General features: G+C 50.5%; 1 protein-coding gene across 1 annotated transcript in view; it reads right to left on the reverse strand.

Moving 5' to 3' along the window:
* Positions 1 to 27,134, reverse strand: part of Togaram2 (TOG array regulator of axonemal microtubules 2) — a 54,973-nt gene that overhangs the window by 21,788 nt on the left and 6,051 nt on the right. Inside the window, exons 2-14 of the mRNA XM_021647169.2 lie at positions 22,555 to 22,693; positions 20,501 to 20,614; positions 18,930 to 19,217; positions 17,710 to 17,921; positions 16,808 to 16,998; positions 13,056 to 13,102; positions 10,730 to 10,896; positions 8,033 to 8,183; positions 7,652 to 7,816; positions 5,657 to 5,807; positions 4,821 to 4,926; positions 3,404 to 3,639; positions 1,385 to 1,543 (exon numbers count right to left, since the gene is read on the reverse strand). Of these exons, the coding sequence (XP_021502844.1) occupies positions 1,385 to 1,543; positions 3,404 to 3,639; positions 4,821 to 4,926; positions 5,657 to 5,807; positions 7,652 to 7,816; positions 8,033 to 8,183; positions 10,730 to 10,896; positions 13,056 to 13,102; positions 16,808 to 16,998; positions 17,710 to 17,921; positions 18,930 to 19,217; positions 20,501 to 20,614; positions 22,555 to 22,582 (2,015 nt within the window). The 5' untranslated portion in view covers positions 22,583 to 22,693. The remainder of the gene's footprint in view (positions 1 to 1,384; positions 1,544 to 3,403; positions 3,640 to 4,820; positions 4,927 to 5,656; positions 5,808 to 7,651; positions 7,817 to 8,032; positions 8,184 to 10,729; positions 10,897 to 13,055; positions 13,103 to 16,807; positions 16,999 to 17,709; positions 17,922 to 18,929; positions 19,218 to 20,500; positions 20,615 to 22,554; positions 22,694 to 27,134) is intronic.

A 27,134-nucleotide genomic window follows, 5' to 3' on the forward strand; every position in this document is an offset into this window, starting at 1 on the left:
GCTGTCCTGTGAAAAACAAAGCCATCAGGAGAAAAGACACTGAAACAACAGTGAGGCATCACTTTCTCCCATTAGATCCAGTAAAGAAGAGACAGAGGAAAAGAAGGAAGAGACAAATATTGCCAGTCATTGGCCAGATTAGGGGAAGGCAGCACCTCAGGAATCAGGGAGTTCCTGGGGAGGCACTCTGGGGCATTCAACATGGCCACTGGAGAGGGAGAGGGTGGCAGTGCTGTGCTGGGTTTATTCCAGAAGATTCCCACTTGGCAAACAAAGAAGCAATGCAATACCCTGTGCGGTGGTGGAGACAGGAGAAGGGCAGATACATCAGCTCTCCAGGGAACACAGAGGGAACAGCTCACGTGACCAACACACCACCTATGCCTCACTGATCGGGGAAGGTGGGACTTCTAGAGCAGAGCCTGGTGGCCTCGGTCCCCTGAATCACACGCCTCATTCTCTGAAATGAAGGCATTAGACTGTCGGCCTCACATCTGGAAGGACACAGTAGAACTGCAAGACCAACTGCAGCCAACTAGTCACAACTCTGGTCTTGGCAGACGATCAGTCCCCGCTCTTCTTTTGCATCAAACCTCCACCCCCACCCCATAAACACACTTTAAAATCTTCTGTAACTCTCCCATCACACAGCCTAAAACCCCAGCTTTTGACCTTGGCCTCCAAGAACAACCCTGAGCTAGTGTTTCTCCTTGTGCAAGCTGTTTCCATCCTGGGGCCTTTGTACTGTTTCCTTTGCCTGAATTGCACACTTAGATCCCCAGAGACCTGGTTCCATCAGCCTAGCCCTATACAGTTAGTTATTCCTGGCCTCAGCCTCAGGTTTCTGGCCTGCTTTCTTCATTTCATGTGTGTGTGTGTGTGTGTGTGAGAGAGAGAGAGAGAGAGAGAGAGAGAGAGAGAGAGAGAGAGAGAGAGAGAGAGTGTTACTTGTGTTCCTTATCTATAATTGAAATTGTTCATTATATTTATTGTTTGTTGTGTATCTTCCTCAATGAGAAGGCAAGCTTCAACACACCAGGGATTCAGTTCCCCTATTCATTCTTACATGGTTACTTAGTAAAAAGAGCACTCAGTGAACACTCGAAAATGCAGCTGAACAGTCTGAGCTTAGAGCTGGAGCGGATGGACACAGAACTCTGCTGCAAGGAGTGGAGGAATAGAAGGTAAGAAAAAGAGGTAGAGGTCACTGCCTGGACAGGCTAGCCGTGACACTGGAGGAAAGCAGAAACACAGCTAGAGGGAGAGGATCCAGCCTCCATCTATCTTTGTCCCTTTGCTAAACCTGAGGACAATGAGCTGTGGGAGCAGGACCTGACCAGTGGCTTGTTACCTTGGCCACGCCCAGTCCCGAGTCCTGCCCTACCTGGTGTCTTGGTTAGAGTCCTGGGCCAGCCTCACTAGGTTGTGTACCAGCAAGTCTGTGTTGTCTCTGGAGCCTGAGAGAAGCTTCTCTGCGCCAATCTGCTCCAGGACCGCCGAGAGGTGCTTGGCAGTACATTTCCGGACTAAGGGGTTCCGGTGGCTAGAGGGAAACACAACCACAACCAAGAGGTCAGTCATAGGGCGAAGGTGTGAGGGCCCTGGACATGCAGATCTGTAATCGCAGACTGTAGACCCATGTTCATGCCAGCCGTGACTTTAAAACCTATCTTGCATGACTGGAGGTGGGGGTGAAGGGCAGTGACTTTGAGTAGTCATTCTCAGTGACAGGGCTAAAGTTGGCCACAGCATCAATGGGAGTGGGAAGAAAAGCTGCATGAAGCCACGTGATGGTCCCCAAATGGGCCTTCCCCCCCCCTTTCAGGGTGTTTCTGAGCCCAGTACTCCTTCTGCCCACAGGAGGGTAGCCGCCTTTCTTCCACCTAGGAAAGCCCTTCCCAGGCAATGTCTCTTCTCCTTCCCTAGTCCCACAGGCAGAATTATGTGCTCACTCTGAGTTGGCACGTACTTGGCTCCCCGGTAAGTATAGCTGTGCTCCTGTATCCCCCCCCCAAGTCAAGCTGCCAGCTCCCTGGAATTGGGAACCATATCACCCCCTCTCCATTGAATCTCCCAGGCTCCTGCTGATGGGAAGCATTCGCATGATGCTTAGTGACACTCGGGTATACTTTTGGTCACTTAACGGGTGGAATCTGACCTCTGACATGCTCCACACAGACACATACACAGTTTCCTACTGTTGTGGACATAAAAGGGGAACACCAGAGCCCTCCGTGTGACCCACAAATCTAACACATTGGGCCTGAAGCAGAATCTGCCTATCAGCAAGATCCCCAGGAGATGTGAACATGGAAGCCCTGCTCTGGCCATTTGAAGACCGTCTACCCTGGTAATTGTCAGTGATCAGTTGTCACACCCCCCTATGCCAGGCACCATGCCAGGCTCCTCTTATCCATCATCTCCCACCAACCAGGAGCTGCTAGTGTCATCATACTGCAGTAGAGGAAACTGAGACAAAAAGAAAAAATCTAGCAAAAGCACGATTTCTTCCCGGTTCATTTGGCCACAGCCTGTGTTCGGTAATGTTTGGTAAAGCGGGCACTGTTCCGGATGCCGTCTCCTGAAGCTGGTCATTGACCCGTCAGAACCACCTCACTGGAGAGACATCAGTATTATTGCCATCAGCTGAAGAAGCAAAGGCCCAGAGAGAGAATCTAGGTCATGGGGCCCAGGAATGGCCCTTGCTTTGCAGCAGTTACTGGCACAAAAGCCAGGGTCCGCTGGCAGGGGCAATGGGCTCTGGACAGGCTGAGAAGCTCATGCCTCAGTGTGATGACTGGCCTATACGAGCAGGAAGGTGTGTGTCCTGTGGGAGAAAATGTCTTTGGTTTGCTTGTCCTGTGGCTTAGGAAACGCCTTTGGTTTTGCTACTGGTTTGGTTTTGACTTAAGGGGAAGTAAATCTGTGTCTAACAGTAGTCCGTCTCCTCCCTCCTGACAGAGGCCAGTTTGCTTCCTGGCTCTCCTCACTTGTCCATGTTTTGTCAGAAAGAAACACTGCTCCCCTGAGAGAGGCAGGAGCCCCCGGGGCACAGCTGAGGCTGCTTCTAATGCCCTGTCTCCCAAGTGTTACCATGACCACCATGCACTTCCCAGCCTCAAGCAAAACAGCAGCATCCTTCTTCCTCCGGCCATGCTTACCCCATTCTCTGCAGCCTGCCTAGGGTAGCAGGAGCCCACAGGATCAAGAGGGTTGTTCCCTCTGCTAAGTGTGTGAAGCCTGATACGGATGCCTCAGCAATGCTGACCCCTGGCATCCCAAGAGACCCTCTATAGCCACGGTTCCTGCTTCATTTCTTCCTCTGCTTCCCTCTCGCCCATCCTTCTCTGCTCATTCCATATGTCTGGACCTCGCCCCTGACACACACCCCCAGAGCACATACTAGACACCCGCAGACGTAAGCGCCACCAGTGCGCGGGCAGGGGTCACGTTTTCCACCATGGCACCCAGAGCCTGGTTGGCTGCCCGCTGGATAAACTCGCTAGTGTTCCCCATCTTCTGCAGAAGGCAGCGAGCAATCTCCTCAGCCTCCTGGTCCATGCTCTTCTTCAAAGCTCGGAAGAGGTCTCCCAGGGTGCTGATGGCCAGGCGAGATACCTTGGAGCGGAGGTTAGTGACCTTGGAGAGAGAGAGAAGGGGTCTCCAGAACAGTTGTACCTTCCCAAGGCTCCATCTGCCACCTCCTCACACCAAGGCCCTGCCCTCATCCTTTGCCACACTAGAGAGGAAAACCTTTCAGCATCTTTGGGCAGAACAGCCCCATTTTGTTATCCTCATGCCCCACTTTGTGGTCACAGTAACCATTAATTCCATGTTCAACATATCATCTGAAATTTGTGCATTTGATTTAAAATTTGAACATTTCCCTACAGGTCCACGGCATAACACTTGTTCCCCAGTTAGTGGTGCTGTTTTAGAAAGATGGGGAACTTTCAGGAGGCGGAGCCTAACCAAGGAAAGTAGGTCACGAGGGCAGGCCTTTGGCTGTTCTAGCCACACCCCTGCGTCCCCTGGGCTCTCTGCCAGCTGTATCTGCCATTGTGTGAACAAGTTGCATTGTACGCTCCTACCACCACCACGCATAGAAACATTCCCACCTGCAATGCCTCCCTGCCGCCATGGGCTGAAATCCCCCCGAAGCCATGAGCCAAAGAACTAACTCTTTCCTTCCTTAGGGTGCTTCTCTCCAGGATTTTGTCCCAGTACCGAGAAAAGAACTAAAGCAGCACGTTTACAGAAATGGCCCACTTTGGTCTTCACACCACACTCACTGTGCAGAGGAAGAAACCAACCCTCAGCCACATGACATGGTCCAGCCATGTGTCAAAACAATGTCTTCTGTATTCCTAACCTTCCCTTACTCTCTAGAACAGGCTGTTCCCAAGGGTGTAGGCTAGCCTCTATGGGGATCAAACGTAAGCTACTGTCTTTCAGGGCGGGACCTTGGCTGAGGTCCAAGCCTTGGGAAATGCAACACCAACCCTGGGGAAGAAGAGCAACCTGGGAGTACTCGATCCCTCTTTAGACACTGCAAGTACAGAAGACAATGGACAGTGACAAATGGGGACACAGGACTCTCCCAAAGATTACAAGATTACAGATGAAGAAAGAGGAGTTGTGGGGGGGGGAGGACCTCCTACCTCAGTGGCTGGAGGCTGATGAATAAGTCGAGATGGCCATGCTCCAGAGAGCCACGGTCCCTCATGGCTGCTGTGTAACTCACCTGGGTGGCTGAGCCAGGGAAAGGGGGTGTGGATTAGGGGAAGTGGAGAAGTACAAAAGCTGTGGGGAGGCCTCACCTCCGCAGTCACTGCCAAGGACGCATCATGCAGCCGTGGACCGAGGACCTCCGGATGACAAGCTGCCAGGCGCTGGATGCTTGCCAAGCCCTTCTCCTTCATTTGCCTGAGAAGCAAGGCCAGGCCTGTCAGGGGAGGGGAGGAGGGAGGAGTCCTGTCTCTCTGCAGACAACCCCCAAGCAGGTTGTGATTCCAAGGCCTCAGAAGCAGGATTTCTAGGGGTGACAGCCAGCTTGAAGTCCTAGCTGGTCAATACAAGCTGTTTTATGGGCCCTTGGCTGGCCTCAACTCTGGCCCCCAGGACCTGTTTGGGTCCTTGACACAGATAGATGAGGCCAAGAAGTTGCTTAAAGTGAGAGCTAAAGACTGGAAGGCTTCTGCAGGTGTTCTAGGCCACAGTGCCTGCTTCACTGTTGACTAAGATCATGTACCTCATTTGCATACTTGGAGGACACTTGTATTAAACCTGATTTAGACAGAGATATGTCTTTGTTAGTAGAATGTACAAGGCCCTGGGTTTGATCTCCAGCACCATATAAATTGTATGTGGTGGCATAGACCTGTTATCCCAGCACTCATGAGGCAGAGGCAGAATGATCGAGGTCATTCTCAGCAAGCTCACCGACAGTCTGGGATACATGAGACAGACCCTGGGCAGATACAAGAAGTTATAGATACTACACATATGAACCCACCCATGTATGCATGTCCACACATACACTTCTTCCATAGGGGTGAGGGGATACGAAAGTTGAGGGGCAAGAGCTCTTCTGTAGCCCCCCTAAATACCCACCACAGCCCAAGCCACAGAACATTCTACAAAGGTGCCGCCTCACCAGTCATTGCTGTTGAGGCACTGGAGGGCATCTGTCAGCCCCAACTCTGGGTTCGAGAAGGGCCTCAACTCCCTGAAGGCACAAAGATCCATCTCCTCCTCTTCCGCCCATTCAGGAGAGCCCAAGGTAAGCACAGCAGGTAATGAATTAGCTGTATTCAAGGGAGAGAGACAGCAAACATCACCCAGGAGGACAGAGAAGCCTGCATGCATGCACACACACACATACACTCAGACACACAGAAAGGATTGAGGAAATGATGGTGAGCTCATCTCAGGCACCTGGTCTCCTGAGACAGGCTGGATTCTTTATTTATAAATAAATAAACATTGAAGATGTAAAAACAATCAAGTTTCCAGTCCTGAAATTCCATCATTTCCAGACAGGCCAAAAGCTAGGGGCAGGTGTAACTGATAAAGCAACTTAAGTAACACTCCCATGACTGTCAAGAGAGTTAGAGGATTCAGTCGCAGCTTCCAGGGGGGCCATGAAAGTAACGGTATTGCCGGTTCCATGATTCTACCCATGTCCACACAAGCGTGCATAGCTTCAATAATAAGACAGTAACAGACCATCTGAATGGAGGCTCAGGAGCCAAAGTCTTAGGCTGACGGCCCACCCTCACTGTGGGTGACTGAGTCTTGAGCTCTCCATTTTACTGTCTACAATTTGCTTCTCAGTGTTGATGGCGTCCATGATTCATTCTTTCACACACACAGCCCAGGCAACAAGGCATACAAAATGGCGCCTCCTCACAGGCATTGCTGTTGAGGAGGGCATCTGTCAATCCCAGTGCATTCTCTCCCTCTCTCTTTCTCTCTAGTGTGTGTGCGAGAGAGAGAGAGAGAGAGAGAGAGAGAGAGAGAGAGAGAGAGAGAAATACAGAGACAGACAGAGACAGACACAGAGACACAGAGAGAAAGCCAGGCCTTCCACATGCTGTCACGTGTTCTACCACTAATCTAAAGCCCTAGACAACCATATCTCTTAATTAACTAAAATTTCACCTATTTTGTACTTTCTTCAAATCAAGCCTCTTTCTAGATCCAAAATAAATGTATTTTAAAGGGAAATTTATGTCACAATCATCTTAGGTAAACTAGTATTACTTGTGAAGATTAATGGTGTTTATAATAATAAAAAAAGAATAGCCTTTAAACCCTCAGCTATGACATTTCAGCAAGCTTATGGAGTCTCTGAACCTAAACACGGGTTTCTTTGTTAAAACAAAAACCAAAAGCAAAATGAAGGCCAGTATGGTATAATCCTATAATCCTAGCACCTAACAGGCTGAGGAAGAACCATCAAGGGCTACATAGCAAGACCCATCACATAAGTGATAATAATAAAATAATAGATGCTAAAAAGGAGTCCCAATGTAAGGCTTTCAATTTGACACAACTTAAAAAATACAAAGAACAGAAAAGGGAGGCCAGTCAAAAAATAAATGAATAAATAAATACAAAAACTCTGCTTTACCTGGCCATTATTATCTGCTGCGTGACAAAAAGGGAAACTGAATCAGAATGATTAATTTCAACCTTTAGGGTTTTTTTTAAGTCCTTTCAAATGAAGAAACACTTGAATGCCTAGTATAGAGAAGAAGGAGAAAGAGAAAAAAGAAGGAGAAAATGGAAAAAGAAGAAGAGGAGGAGGAGGAGAAGAGGAAGAAAAGCTCCTTTGAAAGTGAGATGGAGCTTCTCCTGGTTCCTTGGTACCTTCCCTGACATGTCCTGCAAGATCTGTAAATTTCTTGGTCCCAGCCAGCTCCATTCATTCCCTACAGTATGAAGTCACAGGCAGTCTTCCAAGATCTTCCCAGAGACCCCCTTGGAAGTAGCTCCTTGACCATATCTTTGGTCCTCATATACTCTAGAACATGTCACTAGGCTAGCAGAACTGCCTAGCTATCTACTCAACAACATGACAAAGACAGGTAGCCAAAGTCCCCCTGACCATACTCTAGAGGTGGCTCAGGTAGAGATCAAGTCCCACCTGAGGCATGGCGGGCAAAGCTAGGCTCCTGCTTGCTGACAGGGATGCTGGGCAGGGAGGCTCGGTTGGCCCGCTTTCTCAGGAGGACTCCAATGTTGTTTCTGCGTGGACTGCTCAGCCCAGTGGGCACCGACTGAGTCCCACTGCCCCGCAAAGGAAGGAGGCCTGTGGGGAAAAAAAATATTGTAGACTAAACAGGTCTTCTACATCCCGGGCATCAAGTTTCTGTGGAAATGTCAACAGACGACAAGGGAGTGGACGTGATTCCCTGTCCTGTCTTAGGATGGGAAAGTAGAAGAGCTGTGGGCAGCCCATCTCTCGGAAGGTTAAGAGCCCAGGAGTTGTCCAGTAAAGCTTCCCCACCAATCCAATGCACCCTACCTTCCTTTGCTGAGGTTCTCCACGTGCCGGGGCCCTGGGAAGCTGGTTCTTGCTCCCTCTCTGGCTCCTTTGCCCTCCGAAGCAGCTCCATTTCTTTCATCTGCTTCAGTCGCATCTTTTCCTGGGCAGACTTGGAAATGGTGACTTGGACCTGGAATGAGGTCAAGGAAATGTCTATTAACCTTGGGAACCCAACCAGTCTTTCTACACCTTCATTCATTTAGTCGTAAAATGTAATGCTGCCTCCAATGTATATCAGCCATGGTTCCAGAGGCAACAAAAATAAGCTAAGTCGTGGGCCCTTAGGAGCTTCATGGCAGGGGTGGGGCACAGACAATAAGTGGTCCATCTGTCTGTAATGTCATATGAGATATGCTAGAAGAAAAGTAAAGCAACGGAGATGGCAGCTTTGACTTTAGGTAAGAAACCTCTTAGATAAGGGATTCCCTTCAGGGTGAAATTTAAGTGGAGACACAAATGAAGACAGACAACAGGCCACACAGTTTTGAGGAGAGAAGTGTTTTAGCAGAAGAGTGACTGCAAAGTCTCTGAGGTGAGGGTATGCCCAGAGTAAGTGGGGAGCACTCTCAGCTACAGCAGGCCAGGAAGTGGCAGGATCTGTTTTACACTGATTTCTAGGCCCATGGCACGGGCTCCAGCTTTTCCTCAGAAAGACAGAAGAGGCCATTTCAAGTCCTGAGCAGAGCCATGACAGGATCCAACTTCCATTTGGGGAAGTTTCTCCCAGACTGTATTTTTTTTAACATTTTATCTTTAAATAGATTGACATTCTTAGGAAGTTGTAAAAATGAAGCCAGGTATAGTTGTGCATGCCTTTGATCCCAGCACTCAAGGCAGAGGCAGGCAGATCTCTGAGTTTGAGGCCAGCCTGGTCTACAGAGCAAGTTCCAGGACAGCCAGGGCTACACAAAGAAATCTATGTCTGGAAGAGGAAGACAAAGAAGTTGTAAAAATGAGATGAAAAGCCCATGCACCCTTCACCCAGCCTCCTTCAATGATGTTATCAACAATAACAGGACATTTTGACTTCTGTTTCCCAAAGATCATGCTACTGCATTCGAAGACGCAAGAGCATGGACAACCATTAGGGAATAATGCAGGCGACAGGCATGCAAGTGCGGGGTTGGGAGGGATCCAAGGTAAAGGGAGTGTGTAGGGGGACGGTGGAGCACAAAAGCAGTTTACAAGTCGAGTTGGTTCTGCTGATAAGCAAAACATAAGGAGAGATAGGAAGAGAAGCCAAAAGTGGGCCTGGAATGTTGGCCTGAGCAGCTAGGAGGTGCCAGTCACTGGGCGGAGACCCTGTGAGGTTAAAGCTGCAAAAGCAGGAGTTCTAAGCAGGGTAGATCCAGAACCTAATTAGGCATTTACGGAGAGCTGCTGGAGGTCAGAGAAGGTTGGTGAGGGCTTTGATCGTTCTTGGCCTGCAGCACTTCAGGCTCAGCGGTCAGTGCCATGGACTAGAGCACACCTTCCGAGGTAATTAAATATACCAGGGACCAGAGGACTGAGCCCGGGTCCTCAGTGTGGACAGCTCAGGCAGATGGAGGGGTGTACAAAGGAGGGAGGAGATGAGCTGTCTTTTATGAATGCCCCTGTCTCTAGGTGAAAAATTCAAGAAGGACATGTTATACACTGAGTCGAAAGCTGGCACAAGGCGGGAGAGGACTGAGATGTGGCATTTGGGACCTCAGTGAGGTGGCGGGGACCAAGGCTGCCAGACTGCAGTGGACTCAGGAGGAACAGGAGGTTTGGGGGAGGGGTGCGATATTAATATGAAAAGGCTAGCACAGAGCCCTTTGGGCTGCTGAGAGTGACTTCTATTCAAGGAAAATGTCGCTGATACAAAGAAGCGGCCAACGGTCAAGGCTGGATCACTGGGTGGACGGAGCCCAAAGAGGGGATGGTAGCGAGTAAGTGGGGCCTTGGATCTGGCGTAATACGGTTGGGACAAAACAACTTCTAATGTCCAGGCCTGTGGAATGACTGTACAGTGAGTGGCTGAGGCAGGCTGGAGGGTAGAGTCATGTCACCCATAGATATTTCTTGGCCACCTCACGAGAACCTGGCCCTCACGTGGTCCTCAAGGCATCTCTGCCTATAATACGGCACATTCTCAGGGTGGACCTTTCACACCTGCTTCAGAGCTAACCTCTGCTGTACCTGTTTCAAAGGGCGAACACAAGGATGCCTTAACAATGACTCTGTAAAGTTTGACTAAATTCATCTCGATCGGGGAAGAGAAGCCTCCACCCGAAGGTCACCTTCCAAGTGCGAGGTATTTGTCAGCCTGTCAAGCGCAGCTTTGGCCCATCAGCCTCTGAGTCAGCTGCCTCTCCACTGCTATCTTGGGGGTCAGTTCAAATTACTCAGCCTGGTTCCTGTAAGCCTTTTGTCCTTTCCCCTGCATCCCACTCCCTCCCAGCCTACATGTGACCTTCTGCCCTCCCCCACCTCCCCCATCCCCTCCCATTTGCATTCCTCCCTGTTCCCCTTCTTGTTTCTCTTGCTTTCCCCTCCTCCCCAAATTGTTCACAGGTTCTGGCCTTAAGTGCTTGGTGATTCTTGGCTCAGCCTCATGCCCTACCAGCTGGCCCCACACAGCAGATTTTTAGAAGCATGCTTACATCTAGCCAGTTGGACCCCAGCTTCCTCCTCCTCTCCTTTCCCTGGTACCTTGGCGCCAGACTCCCTCTGGTCTTCCTTGTTCACCAGAGAGCAGGTTTCTTTGGCATGGCCGGAAGAGAATGCTGTCGGAGTAGCGGCAGACTGTGAAGAAGCCAGGGGCCTTGTGGGGACTTCAACAGTCTTGGCTTTGACAGCTGGTACCAAAGGCTTTGGCTCTGAGAAGTCAAGAGCAGAGACAGAGCTGAGAATGTGGCACCATGGCTGACAATGGCCTGACCCTGTGGCTGATAGACTCGACTGTATAAGCCCTCAATCTTCAGTCCTTCTGGCCCACACTTGCCTAGTGAGGGAGCTAGATAGCCTCCAGAGTAGATGTCAAGAACCATGTCACTCTCCATTCATTTACTCATTCACTCACTCGTTCATTCATTCATTCATTCAGAAAGCAAGCACTGCATATTTTATTGTAAGATGGGAGAGGGTGGAAAAACAGGGTCAAATACAACAAGCCTGCCGCCCATTTTGTACTACCCCAGCAGGTCCAGAAGGAGCCAGAGAATTTACACTAGTACAACCCTCTCACTTCACAGATGGGAAAAGTCAGGCCCCGCTACATTCATTTCCAAACAACATCAATTCCACTGAGTCTCATCATCACTCTATACTTTCCCAACCAATGGAGTTAAAGACACATTTTTTAAATTTTTTTTTCATTTTTTTTAATTTTTTTTTTTGTATAGAGACAGAACAGAGATGGGTTCCTTAATTCCTCCTGCCCCTTAATGTGTTCATTCTTCACCTCAAAAGGGGGTTCATTGGAATTAGGGATGCCATCTGGGGATGCCCAGGACTGGAAAGGGCATTTTGAAAATGTGTTTCTACACAGATCTTTGGTCCCTCGGCTTAAGGAAAGGTGAGGGGGAGCTAAGAAGTCACAGATGGGAGGGAAAATGCAGGTGCTCAGGGCCCAGCTGATCAGGATGGGTTCTTCGAGGACAGCACAAGATTCGAGACAGCACGGCAGCCCTCACTGTATACTATCGAGCAATGTCACCCCAGCTGACGGCCAGAGACAAACTGTGCTCTGAGATCTTTCCTAAATCCAGTTTCTTACCTAGGGGACACCTAGAAAGCCTTGTCTGAGCAGCTGTCCCTGTTTATAGACATCTAGTGACATGGTCTCCGGGCCCAAACCCCGTGCCAGCCATCTGAAGGCTAGTGCATAAGGACATTCGGGGTCTCCTGTGTATCACATTCCGCACAGCTGAACCAGGGAGACAGGAGGAGCCTTTGCCTTTGAGGTGTACCTGCCACACGCGCCTCTCAGACCCAGCTCAGAATCCTATCCCAGAGCGTCCTGGGCAACAGCCTGTCACTCTGCCAAACACCCCACCGGCTGAGCTGATTAGTCAGGGACCTGCCAGGAAATTAGGCGTCTTCCTGCCAGTCGGCACAGCAGCAGCTGCGTGCAGCCTGAGCTCAGGATGCCCCTCCTAGGCTGTGGCCTCCTTTCCTCACCCCTAATCACACTCCTGCCATAGTGCCCTCTCCCCGGCAGCAGATCATCAGCCCAGAAGGAATGACCTTCTACATTCATTCTCCTCCCTCCTCTGTCTTTCCTTTCTCCCTCCTCCCTCCCCTGTCTTTCCCTTCTCCCTCCTCCCTCCTCTGTCTTTCCCTTCTCCCTCCTCCCTCCTCCTTCCCCTGTCTTTCCCTTCTCCCTCCTCCCTCCCCTGTCTTTCCCTTTTCCCTCCTCCCTCCCCTGACTTTCCCTTATCCCTCCTTCTAGAAAGCTGCCCTGCCCCTGCTTCTACCCTCTGGCTGTCTCTGCTCCCCTGATCTTTGAATCTGCTGACAGCTACTACCTGAGGTGTATGAGAGTGTTTTAACGCCTCACTCAGTCCAGGGAGGACATCTCTATATGCCTAACACAGAGCAAGAAGCCTCTGCTTGGTGTTCCAGGCCCACTCTGCCATGGTCCAACCATGAATGTACGTCTATCTGGCCAAGCTGCTTTCCAGGCTCCAAGAGCATACGGTGAGCTCACGGAGCCTCAAGGTAACCTAGATCGAACTACTCAGCCTGGGTCACCTGGTTCATCAAAAAGAAACAGCACATTTCCTTCATCTGGACGGCCATGCGCTCTATGAATTGGTGTGCCTCCTGGTGCTCAGCAGAGCGGGTACCAATAAGTACCGTTGCTTTCCTAGTCCCTGGCGCAGACTTATCACCACTCTACAGAGTCTAGCTTCCCCATCCATCTGTGAAATGAAGGGCCCGAACTGAGAGCCCTCGGATCTCCCCTGGCCTAATTCCATAACCCAGATTCAAAGAAGCAGAAACAAGATGGGAGCTCATGGGAATACATACGTACCCAGAGATTTAGGGGTCTTTTCCAGAGGCCCATTCTCACAAGTCAATCTTAAAAGTAAGAGAGAGAAAAGAACTGTGTGAAACCCGGTTAGCCAAAGACACCAAGGTGAGAAGCCTGGGGTTGCTCCAAGGTGGGAAAGACAGTGAGGTGGACAAAGAGATGAGGCCTGTCTTTGCGGGACAGGGTTGATTGGTTATCAGCCAGGCCAGGCTGAAAGACCACACTCAGGGCTGGGTGATTCCCTGGCTCTTCAATCATCTGTTTCCTAGGAAAACAGCATCCGTATGAAAACTGCTATCTTAAACTAGAACCATGTCTTCTACTCTAGCTGGATGGAGGACCTGGGACTTCTCTCCTCAGCTCCAGCCACAGCCCCTGCCTTGGCCTGTGCTGTGTGGCTAGTGTCCTGGCTACTAAGCCGTCTCTTCTCCTCCCCACTGCTCCCACACTTTTAAAAAATGAATGTGTATGTATTACACATGCCTGTTTGTATTGGTGTTTGCCCGGGGCCAGGGCCGGAACACGCATAGAAAGTGTACACCCCAGTGTGTGTGCATGTGTGTGGAGGCTCAAGGTTAACGTTGGGTGTCTCCCTCCATCTCTCTCCACCCTACGTTTTGAGGCAGGGTCTCTCGCTGAACCCAGAACTCACTGTTTCAGCTAGCGTGGCTATCCAGCTTGCTAAGAGGATTCCATCTCCACCTCTCACACGTTGGGGTCATAGGTGGATCATGATGAGCACCAGCTTTCATGTGGTTCTAGAAAATACAGCTCTCATGCTTGCACTGCAAATATTTTGCCTGCCAAGCTACCTCCCCACAGTGGCCTTCTAAAGTCAGAGCTTGTCTCGGCCCCATACCTAAGAGTTTTAAGTGACACCTAGTTAGTTGAAGTTAGGACCTATAACCTCTAGTGAGGCCTTACAGGCTTCTCCGTAGGCTGAGGGAGTCTCACAAGCAGACTCTTTGTAGCTTCCTAAACAACTCTGTCATTCCTGTGTGTCTTTCTCCTCCATCTTGCACTGTCCCTCCTTCAAAAATTCCTACAAGAAATCACCCCAGCCTGACTGAGATGTTCTTCTACTGGAGTTACCAATAGAACAGGCAGCCTCTGTCTCACCTCCAAGCTCACTGGACTTGAACTCAATGATCTGCTCACAAGTCTCTCATCCCCCAAAACTTATTCATTCTGGTTTCCAAAGCACCTAGCAGATAGTAAGTGCTTAATAGTTTTAAGTGAACAGGTGATTAGGTGAGTGAGTGAATGAAGTAGCAATAGGAATAGGATGAATTTCCCACCTATTTGCTAGGCAGCCTTATAGAGGTGTTGGAGAGAGATCCAAGTTGCTGTGGACAGCATAAGGCAGGGGTTATGTACGTGACTAACTCATGCCAGGCACCAAGCTTAGCATCACAGGTCTTTGAGATATGACCCCTGACCTATAAAGTGCCAAGTCAAAAAAAAAAAAATGAGGTTTAAACAAGACAAAACAAATAAAAGGAACAAACAAAAAAATCAACTTAAATAGCCAAGATTTATTGGTTAAATCCATGAAACAATGAAAGAGAGGTGAGGGGACAGGCGGCCCGTGTCCTGTGGAGAAAGGAGAGGTGGCCCCCTTCCTGTCCCGGCTAGCCATGAAAGCCAGGTGAGGCAGGGTGGAAGGACAGTGCCGGTGTGCAGGATAGAAAAGTGCCACATAGGAAGTGAGGCTCCGACTCCAGAATAAGCACACCCACAAGGGAGCACACCTATATGCAGCACTGGAGGAGGGAGGTGCTCCCTGAAGGCCAAACCAAGCACACTCCTCTCAAAGCTGCTGAAAATAAAAGGTGAAGAAAGGTGAAGGTCACGGAAGGGTTGCGTGGGGACTGGAAATGGAAGGTGAGGCTGGACAGCAAGGGACAGAGATGGCGGACCAGGACCTCTTGGATGAAGTTAAGAAGCAGCTGTACATGCAGAGAGGGAGGGAGTGGCAGGGAGAGAACCAGATGGTAGCTTCTGTGTATTTTGTTTTATAAGAAAGGCCTGGGAAAAGGGCACTCGATGGGGGACCAGAGGCATGTTCAGCCAGAGCCAGCCTGCTGAAGGTGCGGGCAAAGGGCAGCTTCTCCATGGAGGGGCAACTTGGGGAAGCACCAGGTGCCTCGTGTTGCCATGGTAATATGCATTCCCTTTCCCCCTGCTTCCTCTAATGTTGACCGGCATCTGCCATGAGAAAGCAGAGGTCCCAGGGAGAGAGTGTGGGACTCCGGGGGAGGTCAGCCCATGGCACAGTCACCAGAGCCCCCATGAGCCTGGAGATCATGGGTACAGGAAAAACAAAAACAAAAACAGAAATTTCAAGGATGGTCAAATTTAAGTGACAGATGAAAGGCACATGCCTGGAAGTATAAAAGCAGGGAGGGGAAATCCAAGGGCTAGCCACAGTCTAAACGATATGGGAAAATTAAGTCACGAGATGGGAGAAAAGGCCTTAGACAGAACAATGACTTTACTACTGAGGCTGCCGAGAGATGAGAGGAATCTGGGCACAAGGAGAAATGTCCAACTGTAAGGAAGGCTGGTCTGGAGGAGAATTGCACAGGAAGGTGAAAATGAAAGGGAGCGCCCATCCTGGAGCGGATGCCTGGACTTGTCCCCACATCCCGGCAGGGTTAGACAAAGATGGACACACAGGGGTGCACACAGAAGGCAGGGCAGGAACCAGGAGACCAAGGAAGCCAGAGAAAAATGGGAGACTTTGGAACATCAAGCCAAAAAAAAAAAAAAAACTGGAAGGAGCTATGACAACCATATGTGGTGGCTTAAGTCAGATATGTCTCCCAAGGTGGCAATGCTTGGATAGGTTTATAAAGTGTGGCCTTCCTGGAAGAACTCTGCCATTTGGGGCTTTAGAAGCCTCCCTCTGTTCCCAGTGCTCCCACCCTGCTTCCTGCTTGAGGGTCAAGAGGCGAGCTCCCAGCATCTGCACCACCACGCCTGATGTTCCTCCACCATAACGGACTCTTTCCTCTCTGCAAATCCGAATAAACTTTCTTCTAGAACTTGCCTCCATCCTGTGGTGTTTTATCATAGCAATAGAAAAGAAAAGTAGCCCACCACACTAGGAGAGCCAGGCCCATAGATGATGAGCGGACACTCACACTCACACACACTCACAGACCCGTGCATATCCTTTCCTACACACTAGCTCGGATATCAGTCTGGGCTGGCCACTGGATGCTGATAGCTGTTTAGAAGGCTCTGTCTGTCTTCTTTTCAGATTCATAATAGCCTAGAGCCTCTGTTCCAACTGTTTCCGGGTATGAAGAACCCATTTTTAAGTCCAAAAGTTTTATGGAAAACCCATATACTCACACATATGCATTCACAAACACAATATACGTGATAATGGTTGTGGTTTTAGTGTCCATCAGTTAAGAAAACACACAGTGTTAAAGATCCTCCATGAACTTGATCATGCCCTAAAACAGCTTGTATTTTTTTTCATCACTATGGCAACTGTAGACAATAAGAAACTAGAAAACAGACTGTCCACATCACTTGTCATGTCTGTCTTCAGAGCCAGCCTGCTAGAGCCCAGGATCAGAGAAGCTCATCTCAGAAATGCTATGGTCTTCATGGGTGCCTCAAAGCTGTGCCTGCCATGGTGACTCAGCAATGGGGATCCCCAGGGAAAGGGGTGGGGAGGGGCAAATTACAGGAGAGATGACTACAAACAGACTTGAGATTTAAAATTGGCCGCTTACCGTGTCTGTGGGGCCCTGGGTCCCGTAAGCACATCCTGGCCTGGACCCAAGGGGTTGGGCAGGGAGCCAGGTCTGCAGGCAGAGGTCCCTGTGGGCATCCGGGCCTTCGGAATGGGCGGAATCACGAGGCCTCCTAAAGACTTGTGCATCTTCTCGTCGTTGCAATGCAGGTATTGCCGGGAAATCTGTACCTGAGAGCGGAAGGGAGCCTGGTCCTTGGAAGCATGACTCACTGTTCATTCAGCTCCTGGTAACCTCACACAGGGTGTCTCCAGCCAGAAGACATCTGGCGAAAAGGATGCTAGAAGATGCCCTCTTGTTTCCCTTTTCAGTCTCCTAGCCCCACCCCAGCCCCTCTTCGAGGGTCATTCCTTCCCAACCACTCCAGCTGAGAAGACTGATAAGCTTTTCTGTTGTTTTAATTCCTTTTTTAGTATTTTTGATCTTCTAATTTCATAATAAAAAAAAATCTTTGACTCTCAGAGCTGGAAGAGACCCTCTAAAACACACGATTAAAATCTCTGCTTTTACAGATGTACAAAATAGGGCTGGGAGGCATTGGCATTAAATAAGAGACCACTAGAAAACGAGGCAAATCCCAAGACACGACTACCAGAAAAAAGCCTGAGGGCCACCAACTCCAGGACAGACAGTGTTGTAGCCCCTGTACCTCTCAGGTGGCACCTCCCCCAAAACACTCAAGCCAGCTGTGAAGGTCTGAAATACTATGGGGAGAAGTCAAATGAGGGCCTCCAGACTTTCTTGATGCCACCCTAATCTTGAGGAATGTCCTGAGACACTTGCAGAGATGCACAGAGCACGGGGACAGGAGCTGGTAAAGAAAGAAAAGCAGATAGGGTAGCTACAGAAAAGAAAGACCTGGAGCTGTGACGCCTCCTCACCTCCTGGGCACTGGCCCCCGAAGCCCGGAGACCCTGCCTGCCCCCGGGAGGGTCCAAGTCCTTCTCCTTGGCATTGCTGGCCTCAGGGGTGGTGGGGATGCTCTGGATGGGAGGCATTGGCCTGGGCACCCTCAGGAGCCTCTGCGAGGTGCTTCGCGGAATGGTGCTCCTCAGGGGAGCCCCTCTGGGGCCTCCCCCAGGATCCTGAGAGACTGAGCAAGGGTGAGAGGGGGAATGAGTTAGCACCCGGAACACAGGGAGAAGAAGGGCATCGCCATGCTAGCCTAGCCCTTGGGTCCTGAGAGGAGCAGAGATGATGAGGGGAGGGAGCAGAGTTCCCTCCAGCCCTGCATCCCGTACCCACCAGAACACTGGATAAGCAGGGTTTGGCAGGCCCATTTTCAGTTCCATAGAACTTGGTAGAAATGCAAATCAAAGTCAAAGAAGGTATGGGCATGAGCAGTGTTGGGCAAAGAGAGGGGACAGCTGTCCCTGGATAGAAGCTCTGTGACCCTATGTGTCTCTAACTTCAGATCCAAAATGTCCCTCCTCGGGCTCTCGTCTGCAGCACTTTCTTCGCAGCTGGGTGTGCTATTTTGGAGCAACTGTAGAGGTTTTAGGAGCTGAGGCCCAGCTGGAAGAGACAGGAAGCGGGTCGCTCGTGCTCAGCTTTCTGGTTTACTGTGATAGGACTGGCCTCGGCCACATATCCCCACTTTCATGAATGGAGCTGCCCCAGCCTGCCTTTCCCAGCATGGACTGAAACGGTGAACCAAATAAATCTTTCTTCCCTTCAGAGATGCAAACGTAACATTATAGCCACTAAGACTCAAGGAATAGACTCCGTAGAATAGCCAGCCACATGTCCGGTGAAGACTAGGAGTACACACGTCTGCCCCCTTCCACAAAATGCCAACCTGGTGCCAGGCAGATGCCAATTCACTCCTTCTCCCTCCCCACTTCTTCAGCTACCAATGTGGCGTAGACCTGCCTAGACCCTCCTAACCTAGCCTAAACGACACACCGCCTCTCACCATCCATTTCAGTTATACTTTATCCTCACCACCACCTGCATATCCCACAGAACAGCACCCCCTCAGTAGAAGCCCACTGGTCAGCTCCACTGGACTGCCAAAAGCCTGCACACGTGCTGACACGCATAGCCTAGGTGGTCTGGAGTCTTTGATCTCAAAGTGGTTGTTGGCAGGGTCATGACTTACCTTGAAAAGACGCCGCCATGCCCTCTGAGAGACGCCTCTTCTTGAGCTTGTCCTTAATCTGGATGGTGTCCCGGGCCACAGTGCTGGCCTCTGATTCCAGGGAGGGGATAGCTGCCACAGGGTGGGGGCCCAAGGGCACAGCTCTGAAGACCCTGGGGTAGCCATTCCGGGCCTGCAAGCCTTTCAAAGGAGCATCCAGTGTGAGGCTACCCTGGTCCTCGTGTCCACTTGAGAGTTGTGACTGCTTCCCACTGCTTAGCAGGACACTTGACACTGACTGCAGAGAGGCTGAGAACAAGTTGTGCTCACATGTAGGCTTCAAGTTGTACAATTTCTCATTCAATCCAGCATTTAATAAGCACTGTCAGTGTACTGAGCATTTTCCGGACAGTGGAGGGACAGAGACGGGTAGGACTTTATGATTACGGAACTTCCAATTAGAGGAATAAGATACGCTGTTAATAGGTTCAAGGCAAACATGAGATGTCCTAAGCTATAGAGCAAAATGTTCAACGCCCTTGCTGCTGTGAGTGGCGATACAGAAGGCGTTGGTGAACTGCTGGGCCTAGAGCAGTCCTAGAACCTGGAAGCACCCCAAGGACTGTGGGCAGGGAGCATGCAGAAGCTCTTCTACATTGTTTCACATCTTAGAACCACCTGACATAAGTGCTAACGGCCTGGTGTGCAGGCTGCAGGGCCTGGACTGCAGCTGGCACACAATGCAAGGACAGCCAAACTCCCAGGCCAGCCAGAGCCTGAGGGAATGTGATACCCGAGCCACAGAGGCCTCCATGCAGAGCAGGGACTGAGCTCTGCCCTGGACAGTCCAAAGCTGGACATCAGAGTGGAGTCCAGGAGCAGAAGGTGACACAGAGACTGAGTGGAGTCGAGGCAAGCACCAGGGCAGGACTGCCATGCTTGTGACTCTCTCTCCTGCTACTCATGCCTGGTGCCCTCCTGAGCCCAAGATGCAGGCCCCCGGGGCAGCCAGCCCTGTCTTTCTGGAGTTTGAGGGGTCCCAGGTTCACTTCCTCACCCCCTGGAATCTCTCTCTCTACTGCCCTCATCCCAAGGAGACATTTTTGTTGTTGTTTACTTCCACATTTTGTTTACCTTTTTTGTTTTGGGTTTTAGAGGGTTCATTTTTGGTTTGGTTTGGTTTCTTTGTTTTTTCTTCTCTGGTCCTAAATGTCACTCCACTCATACTAAAGTTGGTATATAAATGTTTTGTCATGTTTAAATGGCCACAAGAATATAATTTTCAGCTTTTACTTTTTTTTTTTTCTTTTAGACAGAGTCTCATGTAACCAGGTTTTGGACCCTGATCCTCTAGTTCCTCAAACATGCTGAAATTAGTCTCTAGGAGCACCTTAAACAAGAGCTGGTAAACAAAAAACCTGCTATAGTGTGAGGCTGTCCAAACATCCTGCTACCATCACTTCTCCTGCAGGCCAGGCTCGAGCTCTGTGACCCTGACTGGGTAGCTTCTCTAGGATCCCTCCCACCCCATGCCAAAGACCCCAGAGAGGCCACCAGAGCAATTTGGCGTGACCAAGTGGCCAGGTCCTCACCTTCACCATAAGTGAGGAGATTGGAGTCGATGCTTCCAGGCGGGGGCACTCGGAGCCCAACACTAGTCCGAGGGACACTCCCGCAGTACACAGCCACCGGAGCCAGGACTTTGGCTGGGGACAGAATCACAGGAGAACGGTACCTTAGAGTCCTCTGGGGCCCAAACGAGGGTAAAAACGAAGATTAGGAACACCGGTAATCACTACCATTCTCCCTTTGCAGTCTCTGCTGGAAGGAACCAAGGGCAAGTCCTGGGCCTCATACCAGAGCCTGGTCCACTGATGGGGGTACCAGCCAGGCAGTAATCTCAAACAACCCCACAAACCTATTATTCCTCAGGCTTTGCTCTCTCCTCAAATTCTGCCTGCTTTCTCCCTCTCTATCCGCTTTCTATCTCCCTCCAGCTTTGGGTCAAGTCCTCTAATTGTTTTTCAGCCTTCTCCAGCAGCCAATGAAACTCATTCCTGCTGAGCACAGCCCTAGCTTCTGTCACAGTGAATCTCAGTGCTCTGCCTGTGCTCTCCCCGACACCCCCTATTCCCTTTGCCTTTGCAAAGGCCCTGGTTCAGAGCATCCGTTCCCTGCCTCATCCCTAGAAGGCCTCAAGCACTGATCTCCAGGCTCCCCTCCACCACCTCCCCAGTTTGGCAAATGACATCTTTCATTTCCTAGTGCCTGAACTGTGCAGGGACTCTGGTCTGTACACGCTGATCAGAGGGTAGCAAGGCTGACCTGGTCCTCCCCTGGAGGAGACCCGAAGGCCAGTGACAGACAGATGATGACGAATAGGCAATGACAGAGACAGAGATGAGATGGCTTCCCAGTAAGGAAGAGCCAGAGCAGAAGGCAGGAAGAGAAGAGGGAGGTGGCTAGGAGATCCTGGCACTGAGAAGGGGAGGTGGACACAAAGCCCCATGCTTAACCAATGGAATAACAGCACTCCAGGGCAGGCTCCATGTCCAGGAGTAGTGGGGCAAGACAAAACAAACTCCATGGTTGTAGTTGTTTTTGTTGTGGGCTTTTTGTTTCATTTGGATATATATATATATGTAGATATATAGATATATATGTGAGATATATATATATATGAGAGATAGATCATGGAGTTGAGTGTGGTTAGAGAGATGAGGAAGATGTGGAAGGGAAAAGAAAGAATATGAGTGAAAACCTATTAAATGAAAAAAGGGAAGCCTTCCACTGCCTTTGGTCCCACAGGCCCACGTCTGCCTTCGCCTCTCCGTACACACTTAACAATGTCATTACCCCAAGCTCTCAGGCCCAGCTCCTCCCAAGTACATCTCAGAACCATCTAAGGGGTGTAACTGACCACCAGATAAGCCCTTGATACAGAGGGACACTCAGCCACCCCCACACAGAAACACCCTCAGACCAGGACTTGGGAGTCTAGGCTGCTCTTATTTCTATTGCTGTGGGGCCTAGAGGAAATAAACTAACCTCTCAGAGACTCAATCTGTAAAACAAACTAACTGGGCTGTGCTGGGGTCCATAAACTACCTCCATCCTATTCCTAGATTTCTTGTAGGCTTTCCGCCTTTCTCCCTTCTCCACTAGACTCTATGGCCGGGCTGGCACTGATGGAGTTGTGAGTTACACAGCCGTTTTCATATTCTGCAGCATACTGCCTAAGCATAATATGTCCCCTGGCTACTACCTTCCTTACCACGGATACCTGGACATGCATCCCCTACACCTGGGCCCATCTGAGGTTAATAGCAATTGCACCTGACAATCATCCATTTCATCTGAGGCCGGGGGGGAAAACACATCAGTTTCCACCCACAGGCTCACAACCTGTGGGTTGTGCATTAACCCTTCAAGGGGCCAACCCACTGTGTCTCAGAGCAGACACTAAGCCAGCCAGAGTCCCCGGGGCATGCCACACCCCTGCTGTCAGGGAGCCTCACAGTCATGGCAACTGAAGTCAGGAGACCCAGTATCAGCCTGTGGCCAGCTGCCACCTGGTGGCAAAGCCCAGCAGAGCATGACCCCTGGACTATCCAGGAAAGACTCTCAGCCCATCAAGTTCTCCTACCTGGAGGGACATCATCACGGGTGTCCATGCCCTGGGTGGAAAAGGTGCCCACCAGGTTGACTGGAGGGGGCAGTTGTTCCAGGGCCCCGAGCACAGGCCTCAAGGGTCCAAAGGATACTGGCCTGTGACATCCAGGACCCTATGTGAAAAAATACAATAAAATAAACAAAATGCTTTTAAACCCTCCTCAGTGATCTACAGGAGCCAAAGCCCAGCTGAGGTCAGTGCCAGGCCCAGGATGCCATCCTGTCCTTCCTGACCTTTACCCTCTCTCAGACAGGCCCAGAATCCTGAGTCACAAGGCCATATGGCCCTGCAGAAGAGTTTACTGAGAGGAGTCTCAATAGAGCCCAATCAACCATCACCCCTTGTCACTCAGACATGACCCCACTCTCTCACCTTAGGCTGTCAAGGTAGGTATTGATGTCTCCACGTTACTCAAAGTTCTTCTTGCTAGACAGACAATTTGGGTTGACCAAGAGCACAGAATAGCTAAGTTTTTCTAGTCCTCCTACTGCAATGCCTTGTGAATAATACCTTCCTCACCAGCTACCTCCTGGAAGTCAGAATGTCCACAGATAGAGGCAGCCCCATTCCTCCATGTTCTGGGGGACTCACAGAGAGGAAACCTCTGGCCTTCGTCTAGCTTACCATAGCACATCTATCAAACAAGCCCCGGTCAGCTCTGCATCTTCAGCCCCTCAGTCACCAAAGATCCACAGAGCAGGGTCTCCCAGGCATCTGCCTAAGAGGAGGTGGCCACCGTGGCTAATGGACAAGCAGCCATGTCCCATGTGACAGCAAGGAGTGGCACCCTACCCCCAACCCAGGAAGATCACTCAGGCCCAGGGTGTGGTGTGCGTTCAAAGATCCCTGTCAGACAGAGCTCTGGACTTAGCTCAGATGCCATTCAGCCCCTGTGCCCTAAGTAGAACTCACGAAGTCTCATTTGTACACCGAACTGTTCTGGCCAGGAAGGCCTACCTGTCGGGTCATCCAACCTCAAGCTAAAAGGCTCAATCAGCCAGCAGATTCTAATGAGCGGGATGTCATTCTCTCCCCTCAGTGCTCCAGATTGCCCCAAATAACTGATGCCTTCACTCTCAGCCTCAGTTTCCCAGCTCCAATAAAAACTATTACCAGGCCACAGAGGAAGACAATGCAGCCACTCCTGATGAGACCTGATAGACTAGGATCAAAAGGAATTGGAGGAAGATCTCCCCTATCAGTGGACTGGGGGAGGGACACGGGTAGAGAAGGGGGAGGAAGCATGGCAGTGGAAGGGGAAGAGGGAAGGAGCTACAGGTGGGATACAAAGTGAATAAACTGTAATTAATAAAAATTTTAAAAAATAAGCTAAAAAAATAAAAAGACTGGAGAGATGGCTCAGAGGTTAAGAGCACTGGCTGATCTTCCAGAGGTCCTGAGTTCAATTCCCAGCAACCACATGGTGGCTCACAACCATCTACAATGAGATCTGGTGTTTTCTGCTGTGCAGGTGTACATGCAGGCAGAATATTCTACACTAAATAAATAAATAAACCTTAAATACAAAAAAGCAACAACAACACAAAAGCTATTGTCTGCTCCTTCCCTTAAAGCCATGGTGACAGGCGTTCCATGGTGACCTATGCAGCAGGAAAGAAGCTACAGGACAGAAGGTGCTCAGGTTTCAAATGGAATGGAAACAAAGCTAGCATTGGCTCAGGAGCGTGTCAGCTCCAAGAACAAACTGTTACCACCCCTGTTCCTCTCATAGACCACAGAAGCCAAGGCCAGGTCCATGCACACCTTGTTTTCCAGGAAGTTACTGGGCCAAGAGAACAGCCAACAGTTGGGGCAGCAGGGCAGGGAGGAGCTGTGCTGGGGGAGGGGTGGCGGTAGAACACGGATGCTCACACCGTCTTCAAAGTTTCATGGAGACGGCTCTCCCGCCCTTCACGGCACACTGATGACATGGGTGTCATCACGTGGAGGAGATAGACAGTAAGTTCAAGCTCGGTTTCACCCCACATACACCGTTTTATTTTTCTTTTCTGAAATAGGATCTCGGCATGTAGCCCAGGCTAGCCAGAAACCCAAGATCTTCCTGTCTCGGCCCCTAGAGTGTTGAGATCACTATACCTAGCTCAGATGTCCCTTTGGCCTCCTTCAGGGTTCACTATTAGCCCATGTTTCTATGCGAGCACTAACTGTCACCCAGGCAGGAAGCACAATGCTTTCTGTAAGAGCAGAAGGCAGTGGACGGTTGCCACCACCCCATGTGGGACAAGTACTTACCACTGTCATACCAGTCAGAAGAGCATCCACTGTCACACTAGGAGGGACACAAGAACACTCTCAGTATCTGGGAAGGTAGACACCTAGGGGGACCACCCAGTTATCTGAGAAGCCAACTGAGAGACAAAAGTCTTGCTGGTCAGAAAGTCAACAGGTCAAGACAGAGAAAGGCACTCCAATTGCAGGCATAGAGGGCCATATGCACCTGCGAGTCTGGAGACCCAGAAGCCCAGCCTGGGAAGGCTTTGCCCTTGCCCACCTCTGCTTCCATGAAACATCCCAGCCACGGACCTCCAGAGAAAACGCCGCAGCCCGTCGCTAGGCTGCTGATTCTGATCTCTGAGCTGTCGGCCAAGGTCTGAGGTCCACTCCAGTCTACCACATCCCAGATACCAGTATACAAAGGTGAGTGAGCTCACATCCAGCCCCTCCCTGGGCACTGCGTGGCTGGTGGCACATCACTGATGCCTGTAAACCCAAATGCTGCTGCTGCAGAAAGAGATAACCCCCCTGATGAGCCTCAGTACCTAGTCTACAGGCAGGGATGATCACTTAACATGGGGTCTGGCCCCCAGTTGGTGATCAGCACACCTGGGCGCTTCAGTTCACAAAGGCATGACGTCTGGATGAGGAGGAGATGGCTCAGTTGGTGCAAAGCTTGCTTTGAAAGCATGGGAACTCCAGAACCACAGAAAAACACCTGCACACAGCAGGACACAGCTGTAATCCCAGAGCTGGGGAGGCAGAGAGAGAAGGATGCCCGGGGCCTGCTGGCAATCTCTCTAGACTCGTAGTTCCCAACCTTCCTAATGATACAACCCTTTAATAACGCTTCCTCGTGTTGTGGCGGCTCCCAACCATAAAATTATCTCCTTGCTACTTCATAACTGTAATTTTGCTACTGTTATGAATCATAATGTAAGTATCTGATATGCAGGAGAGATGCGGGACCCACCTACAGGTTGAGAACCACTGGTCTGGACAAATAGAAAGCTCCAGGTTAAGTGAGAGCCCATGTCAAAAAAGACCATGGCCTGTGCTTCAAGACAGCCAATGTCAACTGTGCATTTGGGGACGGGGAGCGATGAACAGGTGGGAGAGCAAGAAGCTGATGCAGTGAGCAGACAGTTCCTGGAAGTTTGCATGAGAAGCTCAGGGTGGGGAGAGGGAGCTGGAGACAAAGGGGGAAGTGTGCTGGGAGGGAGGGCAACCTTTAAGGAGTGGGCAGTAGGTCACTGAAGGCATAACCTTGAAGGGGACATTGAGACCTCAGCTCCTTTCTCTTACCCTTCCGCCATGACTCAAGCAGCTTTGCCCCCACCCTATACCCCCTGCCATGATGCTGCCCTCAGCACAGACCCAAAACAACAAAGCCAGCGACCACCCCACTGGCTGAAGCCTCAGAGCTGAAACCAAAACTGCCCTTCAAGTCAGTTTTCTCAAGTGTTTTGTGACAGTAATAGAAGGCTGTCTAGCTCTGATCCCACATCACCTCCACCCTTACCAGGGAGACACCCACACCTGCCACACCCTGGGCAGAGGCATCCCAGGCCCCCCACCCATTCAGAGATCCAGGCCCCCACTGATACTGGCTTGTAGGCCAGAAAGAAGACAGTCCAGAGAAAAGTCCCACACACAATTGGGGCCCCTTCCATCAACTCAGCAGCCACCCTGCTGCCTGCTGGCACAATCATCCCTCCATCCTAGGTAAAATGGTGCTGACACTAGTGGAAGCGCTCTGCCCTTTAGATAACATGAGGTTTGGGTCAGGTAGCAGCCTGTAGGAGTGCAGAGAAAGTCCCTGGGGAAATGGCCTGGTCAGTAAAATGCTTTCTGTGCAGAGACCTGAGGATCTCTGGGGCTTGCTGGCCAGCCTAGTCTGTTCAATGACTTTCAGTCCAACAAGACCCTGACTCAATAAAACAAGGTGGACAGTACCTGCAGAATGACACTTGGCCTCTGGCCTCACATGCACCCACGCACAAGGCTGTACCTACACACACTTTCACACACGCAAGTGTACACTCACAAGGGAACACAAAGGGCCAAACAGAGCGCCTGGGGCATGCTAACAGCTGTCAGTAGTGTAGATAAGTGAATGAATTCAAGGCAGAAACATGTCATCACAGACAGTCTTGCCAAGAAAAGTGGGGGAAATTAACATCCCTCAGTCCTGTGTTGCTGTGCTTCAGGTCTGGTACTGCAAGCTTCCAGGAACGCCATTTACCTTGGAAGTAGAATGAGAAAGTATATGTTCTGACCCTTGTTTTATAGGTAAGATGACGGGGGTTAGGGGGGGT

This window comes from Meriones unguiculatus, chromosome 1 (genome assembly GCF_030254825.1).
Source record: "Meriones unguiculatus strain TT.TT164.6M chromosome 1, Bangor_MerUng_6.1, whole genome shotgun sequence".
NCBI classification, from domain to species: domain Eukaryota; kingdom Metazoa; phylum Chordata; class Mammalia; order Rodentia; family Muridae; genus Meriones; species Meriones unguiculatus.